Consider the following 8,169-nt stretch of genomic DNA (forward strand, 5'->3'; position numbering starts at 1 on the left):
AGCTATTAGCTCACTAGTACCAGCTATTAGCTCACTAGTACCAGCTATTAGCTCACTAGTACCAACTATTAGCTCACTAGTACCATCTATTAGCTCACTAGTACTAACAATTAGCTCACCAGTACCAGCTGTCTGCTTACCAGTTTGGTTTAAATACATGAATTGCTCAATCCTGGCTAATGAAACCCAAATGTGATACTGTATGTATTTACTTTGTACACACAATGCYTAAATATTGATTCAGAGACTCAAAAAAAAAAAAGACAAACAAATGTTCCATCTCGACTAAGACCACTCCAGGCTATCATCAATAGAGTGCAACACTAGATAGCTCCAATGACTTTTGAATATTTWAGTAATTGCTATCATTTAGGGTGAAATAACACCCAAGACATAAACAAGAAGATATCATGTATGGCTTTTCTTATTGACAACGGTAGCAGACGTGTCATTGTCAAATATTAAGTTTTTTGGCACACAAGTAAGGATTGTTATTGCTGGATTGAACTCTTTTACTCCAAGTTAAGGCTGTTCAAAGAGCTATCTATGACAGGTAAGATATTAACTGTCATAACTTTTCCACAGAAACCTCACTTCAACAAATCTGAATGTTCCCTTTTCCCGAGAAGTGTGCTGGTGAGCGTTGTGTGAAATCAGGACAACATGAGGTGTCAATGGAAGCGTTTGTGTGCAGTGAGCAGAATTAAGAGCAAAAAGGAAGGAAGGACAGGGTCTTCAGGGAAAGCGTATTTCCTACAAAAGCCCGCCTCTGAGCTTACAAAGACAATAAAATCAGCCCCTCCACTGCCAAAACCCCTCAGAGAAAAACATCTGAAGAGCCAAAGGAGTTTCTGAACCTTAAACCATCAAGTTACAGCTAAAAGTAACAACATACTGCCAAAAGGTAAGGGCCTCTACGGGAAATATTTTCTGCCAAAAAAACTCCCAGCAGGAACTAAATAAGCATCTTTTATTTATTTATATTGACTCAGTGAATCAAATATTCTAAACTAGCATTTCAGCTCTCCACTGCCCTGTGACATGCAGCCTTTACATCAACTGGACTAGTAACAGAACCTGTTTTGACCCAATCTAATATCATTTAAGGTGCATGTGAATATTGCTTTTTTTTTTTTACATCTATAAACAAATCTATTTATCGAAGCATGTAGCCTGTTTCTTGCTCATGTTATCTAGTTCTTCTTACCCAAATATTTCTGATGAGACTGAGCAGTGGCCAGTGAACAAGTTCATAGCCCTGAGCTTTAAGACAGGAAACAGTAGCAGTGAGAGTTTTATGGTGCGATTAAATTTGAATGTTTTGACGCAGGAATACAAAGCTTTGACGTGAAGCAGAAATTCAAACTCAAACTGTCAGGTGTGGGATTATCTACCAAATAAGAGGTAACCGGAGGAAAGCAGAGCAGTACTTCTTTCTGGAGTGTGTGGTTGTAAATGTTGATCCATTTTTGTCTTTGTCTCCTAATTTTTATGTTAATCATATTATACTTTTATTTTTCCTTAATGCCCTTATACATTTGGAAAGTTGAGTTATTTTTTTTTTATTTTAGTTTATGTGAAGTGTTAGTTTAACGTCCCGATGTGCTCACAAAGTTAGTTCATTGTGTACTAGTTCYTGTGTAACTTTTTTAGCATTAGTGCTTATAAGGGAAAAATATAATTAATAATTTAAAAAAGAGATTAGAAGTGAAGATAATAAACTCAGATTTACTTGTGTGGCTAATCTTTCCTGTGTAATACAATGAAAATCCTTCAAAAGCAAACTTAAATATCAATAAAAAAAGCTTAAGAGGAAGTTTGCCTCCTGTGTTTTTTGTGTTTTTATTTCTGCGCTGTTCATACTTTTGTCATGTCGAGGGGTGATGATCGACCTGAGCAACGAAYGACCTTAACCATTTGTTTTGGTTTTAGGAATTGTTATTCATTTTAGTAAAGAAAATGAACTTCCAACTCAGGGACTTTTTTGTTGCAAAAAGAACTTGAACAATAAAATCTGAACTGTTTGTTGTACATTTACTGTCGGTATTAAAAGCAAAACAAACTTCTTGTTGTTCCTCCTGAAGGTCACTTTCTCTTAAAATACAATATTTTTCCTTTAATCAGACCTGAAAAACAGGCAAGAAAAAATCTTTGGAAAAGGGAAATATGTATATAATTTTGTAATACTTGTCCTCACCACGAGAGGGCGACACACATCAGGTCCTTAAACCCAACAACTTGAATAAACTGACAGTAAATTAAGCCAGCAGTCAGCTTCTGTCAGGTGAGCTCAAAGAAAAACCCTCAAATGTTTAAAAAATTATCTAAAAGTTTCATATATTTAGTTATCTTTTGTTTCTTGGTATTTGTGTTGTGAACAAAGTAAATATTCTATTTGAAACAAGTAACAGCTTCAAAAACAGTTTTACGGCRGACAAAAGAAACGCAGGTTTATGTTCCATCATTTTTAAGAATCACATTTAATTACTTCAGAATATTTTTTTCTACAGAAAAAGKAGATGACATGTCCTTGGGTCATGTGTTCGATCAGAAGTTGGACAATGACATTGTTTCAAAAGGTTAGCTTTGTTTCTGTTTACACACAACCACCAAAAAGGCATAAAAAATCATTTTGGAAGCCAAATAAAAAAAAAATAGGTTTTAAGCTCTGAAAACATTTCCATGGCCCTGTAAAATTCTGGGATCTGTTTAAAAGCTTATATCTTCAAACTACTTGTAGAATTAAAATAAAATAAAAAAATACTGCAATAATTAATAACAAAAGCAGTGTAAAAGATGTTGAACACTTCAATGACAGTATTAGTTTGAATAAATACAGTTATTTTTTTGTGATGACATTTCCATCACTCCGTGCTGATATAACGTTTCAACCATTATCAGGTAGGTAAGTAAACTGGTATTTATTATCTCATCTACTATTTTTCAGGGATTTACCTGGTTAATTAAAAGTGAATAAATTCAAGATGATAGGATCCAACTGATTGGCTATTTAGGATGCTGTTTATTTGCATTTTTGCAAATGTCTAAGTTGAGATTCTTTGATAGTGTAATAAATTTWCACTACATTCAATAATACAAAGTAGAAAATGCACTCTTTGGAATAAGTTATTAATATGCTTGTGTTTTTTCAGGAGTCCAAAAATACAATTAGAAAAATACAAACTTTTTTTTACCACCAATAACTCACATACTGCCACATAATGTAATACATGTATAAAAAGGATTATGAATACATATTTAAAATTTTAACTTAGCTAAAAGTGGTTTAAAAAATCACAAGCAGGAAGCCTGATCTTGTGTTCCCATCAAACACAAGATCAGGCTTCCTGCTGATGACCTAAATGTTACCACAACTTCCGCTCCACAAACCACATGTGGTTTACTTCTGATTTGAATCAAAAATGAAAACATTGAAAACAAAACAAGCTTGTAATGACATAAAAAAAACACAGAAAGGTGGAACCTGACTGTGATTTCTTAGTTTCTCGTTTGTGGCTGAATTACAGTCTKTTTGCTCAGTAGATCTGTTATGTACCACCCTGAAAGGCTCGACAGAAGAAGCTACCGATCTTTGAGAAAAAGCCACCRACAGAAAACAGCCTATCTTGGACATAAATATGAGTCAGGCCTATTGATTCAAGATGCATGAGCTCGGCAAACATGTCGAAGGAGGGGTGGCTGATGAGCTCTCGGATCTTCTGAGGGTCCCTGGAATAAATTTCCTTCGCTGATTCCATGAAGAGGACTGGCAATGGCAAAAATTGCTCAGGTGGAACAAGGAAGTACACTTGTCTCTTCCTGAATTGGACATGCCCAGCTGCGTCTCTGGCCCTGTCCAYCTTCTGCATCGCTTCAAAAATGTTGGTTTTGAAAGCCACCAGAACGGTGTGTGTGGCCATGATGTGTTTGTCAAATGGGGTGGTTGAGTTTCTGCCGGGGTCCGACGACGATTGCGTGGCACATCTATAGGTGACGTCAAGCTGGTCGCAGTAGACTTTGACAGATTTGAGAGCTTTTTGCAAATCTTCAAAAGCTTGATTGAGGCACTCGATGTCGGAGGAGTTGTTGAGCTGAGTTAGATATGCAAACGCACGATTGTAATATGCAACTGCTGCCCAACATGGGTCTTTATCTATGGCTTTAGTGAACATGCTGATACTGTGGGAAAACATTCCCATTTTTTGTAGCTCGTTGCCAAATAAAGTGTGGTGGTGCARGTTTGATGAGGGGGATTCTCTCAGCCCAAGCATTTCAACAGCTTGTCTTAAGTCTACTTTCAGGCTGTTTTTCACCCTATTGATGGGGTCTTCTTTGTTGAACTTTGTCAGCAGCCACATTCCCCAAAACTCATTGAGTGCAGACACATCTGATGCTGCCGGCTTGTAGCTGCTGTTGTGCAGATGATCCAGTGTCTCCAGATACTGATAGAAAAGCTGTTCTTTCATGTTTATGTTTAAGATATGGTCCTCCACGTAGCTAGACAATTCTTTAGCCACTAAGTCATCTCTGATCTTTTTAGCAATCAGTATATCTGACATGGAGTCTTCGGTCAACAGATGGGAAAGTAAAGAAGAAATCTCTTTACGTATTTTGTTGGTGCATCTTTTCTGATACAACCTCAGTTGCATCACAAACATATCTTGAAATATTGAAGAGTCATCCATCAGATTTTCTATCAGAGATAAAAGGTTCCTTGCTAAAACCAACAACTGCTGAGGCTCTGGCAGATGCTTGGAACAGACGAAGAGTTGAGCCGATCCTGGAGATCCTTGTCTCGCTGCACGACCAAAGGCCTGAGCCTCCACACGAGTGTTCTTGGGCAGGAAAGTCTGAACAACAAACAAACCTCCAGCTGTTTTTACTGAGTCAGAAATMTGAAGATCTGTTCCACGACCAGCCAGGTTTGTGGCTATGATGACGTCTCCTGGTCCCAGTTCCATGGTAAATATTGCTCTGTTGTCCAWGTTGTTGTTTATGTAAAGCATTTTGTTTGAGACCCTATTTCCAAGAGCATGGTGCAGAACTTTTGCCCACTTCATGGTCTCACAGATGACCAGCACAGCTCTTGGACTCCTATATGGTGTCTGCTSTATTTGTTCAATTACAGCCTTGCAGATTTTTTGAATCCATGTTATCTCATCTTTAACAAACACGCCTTCAACCTCAAACAGTTTCCTGCACTTGAATGAAGGTATTTTGCAGGTTTCAATACCTGTGTATATTTTCTGTAGTGTCTCAATCTCTGCTTGTTGACCAAGAGTTCTGGACATTCCATAGATCTGACTTTTATACAGTTGAAGCAGGCCAACATTTGACATGTAGTTAGTGATGGCTGTCATATCACTCAGCTTTAACTGATGTTTCAGTTCCAGAAACTGCTGAAGACCATCACTCCCTTCYGTGAAATTTTCAGCAACTGAGCAGCTGTAGTCCGYAGGTACTGTTCCAAGTTTTTGCTGGATGTACTCAACATCATCCTCCATGGTCTGTGCACGGAAWGCATTTACAATCCAAACTTTTAGTTTAGATTTAACCAAATCGGAGAGGAAGCCCGGGACATAGCAGTTTTCTCCAGTCTTGTTCAGCTCACATGGTGTGAAATGCAGAAAATGTTTGATTTCTTCTTCTGCAGCTCTCAGAACACTGTCTTTATCAGGATACATGTACTGACAGAAGCCACCATCCACAAGAAGAGACACTTGTTTCTGTCTGTTCTGTTGATTTTGGTACAGCTCCTCCAGTTCCCTGTTTCTGTTTATGCTGAACAGAGCAAACTGACAGGATGGGAAACTCGTCTCTATTGTTCTGATGAAGTCAACCAGCTTGTCAGTTGCAACAGCAGCAGTTTTCTCTGTTAAAACGTTTGGGTTTCTTCGTATTTCCTGAACTGAGCCTTTGGACAGAACACCAKTGTCCTCAGCTATTTGAAGAATAGCAAACTCATCAATGCCTTTTTCGTTAATGTGTTTCAGTACAACTTGATGAAAGAGGTATTTTCGTCCAACAATTACAYTGGCACCTATTTTCCTGTACTGATTAATAGTGGCCCATATAAAAGCCAGGAGAGGGTTGAGATGCTTTAAAGCAGGCATGTCACTGCCTATATAGACAACATGATGACCTTTGTCCAGCATCAGTGAGTCCACTTCACCCACAATTGCACATTCAAATTTCCTCTGACCAAATATGTCCTTCCTCTCAAAGTTTTCTTGAAGCCAGTGTCCAGCGAACTCTTCCACAGTCCCATAAACAACCTGACTCTGATAGCACTTTTTCAAGTCTTTGTCTTGTTTGTTAATGTTGCAGTCCACACTGATTTTCAAAGCTTTATAAAACTTTTTCCAGTCTTCCATGTCTCTCTCTGCTAGAACTGATGAGCTTGACATAATGTCGACATATTCGCCTCTCAGAGCTCGAAAGGCAGCAAACATTGCCACGATGCAGGACTTCCCCTCTCCAGTACCAACCTGGATCAGTCTTCCTGTGTTGGAAAGAGCCATGAGACACCAGCTCACCATCTGTGTCAGTCGTGGTCTGAAGTGAGTTCTTTCTGCTGCTTTACAAAGTCTCAGTAAATCTTTCTTCACTCCATTTAACTGTGACCCATGACCAGGTGACTTCAGCTGCTGATCCACTGAGGAGACAGTGTCTCTCACCTCTCTCAACATCTCATCATTTACTTGGTTTAACTTCTCACTTCGGATCTCCCTGATAATCCGAGTCAGTGTTTTCTCTGTGTCATCTGCCAGAAACTCCTTGAGTTTTTCATCAGTTATTGAAGTCTCTCTAATCAGTTCAATAAGTGTATCTTCTGATTTCGATCTCCAAGAAGAAGTAATGCAGTTAACCTCGATGCAGTGCAACATTTGAAACATCCATGGAATAAAATTTGATCTGTCGTTGGCAAAACGTGACTCAAAGCGATTTAGAAGAGCTTCAAACAAGACTGAAACATCCTCAGGTCTCCACTTGATATTTCTGACCAGTCCTCGCAGCTTCTTCAGGATGATTTTCTCATTGTTTGGAGACAGTTGGTGAACTATGTGAATTTGTCTAAACAGGCGAATTCTGGGACCTTGGTTCGTTTCATCCATTTTGCAAAAGGCCATCGAACCTGGCTGAAAAAGAAGTAAGAAAATGGTTTTAAATGTTGCTCTTTTAAACTGTTTATACATAGTGATGATAATGAATTTATAGCACAACAATCCAAACACACAAATGTCTGTTTTTTTTGGAAACAAACAGTGAGTCATGTGAGAAGCTAAAATGCTGTCAAGCAATTGTTCATCTGTGAGATCTGGGTTACTTCCATCCATTTTGCRAAATATCAAACCTGGGTAAAATCAAAGAAAGAATTATTTTTTGAAGGTGCAATTTCTCACTTATTTTTAACCAGTGATGATGACCTGAAACTGTAAAATTGGAACAGTACAACAGGATAAAGATTTTCCTTACTAAAATCATGTACATGAAATGCAATATACTTTTGTTTGAAGTCTGTTTTCAAATCTWAAAAAACCTTTCAAATCTTAAAAACAGCTGTTATTGCCCTAAGTGCTACGAATAAAATGATGAACAAGAAAAATAGAACAAAATAAGACTATAAAACAAAACTAAACCAATTTAAATATATTTATAAATAAATATTAAAATATTCACATAATGGAAAAAACTCAACTGCCATAAGCCTGTAGAACTTTTATCATAAAGCTTCCCCCCTTGACAACTTTATGATGGAAAAAAATTTCCAATCAGCAGCCAACAAAATTCTTGACAACCCAAATATGCTCTATTAAAATCATGCTAAGTTGTTATTTCTTCTTTAGTGCTGCAGTTTTTTTTTTTTTTGCCAATTTCTTACCTTTTACTTCTACTTTGTTCCAGCAACATTGATTCAATCAACTGTTGTTTGGTGCAGGCCCATCGTGGCTAATCTGGAGGACTGGGAATTCGTTAATGACCCTAAAAACACAGGTTTTTTGACAATCTAAACCGCTTGTACACAAATATAAATATGTATTTATAAGTTTTTGTGTGTTTTTGTAATAGTTATAGGGAAAATGTTACATCAGCAATTATTTTATTACCCTTTAAATTGATTTCTGGAGATTATCCAAGGTGCTTCGTGACCCATAATTGGGTCCCAAG

General features: G+C 37.6%; 1 protein-coding gene across 1 annotated transcript; it reads right to left on the reverse strand.

The window, feature by feature from the left end:
• Positions 1-3,548: 3,548 nt before the first annotated feature.
• LOC106527689 (protein translocase subunit SecA-like) lies at positions 3,549-7,115 on the reverse strand. Its single transcript, XM_014022668.1, has one exon. It carries the CDS (start codon positions 7,113-7,115, stop codon positions 3,549-3,551), a length of 3,567 nt encoding a protein of 1,188 aa, XP_013878122.1.
• Positions 7,116-8,169: the final 1,054 nt, after the last annotated feature.

The sequence above is a fragment of the Austrofundulus limnaeus genome, unplaced genomic scaffold (assembly GCF_001266775.1).
Source record: "Austrofundulus limnaeus strain Quisiro unplaced genomic scaffold, Austrofundulus_limnaeus-1.0 Scaffold338, whole genome shotgun sequence".
Lineage (NCBI taxonomy): Eukaryota > Metazoa > Chordata > Actinopteri > Cyprinodontiformes > Rivulidae > Austrofundulus > Austrofundulus limnaeus.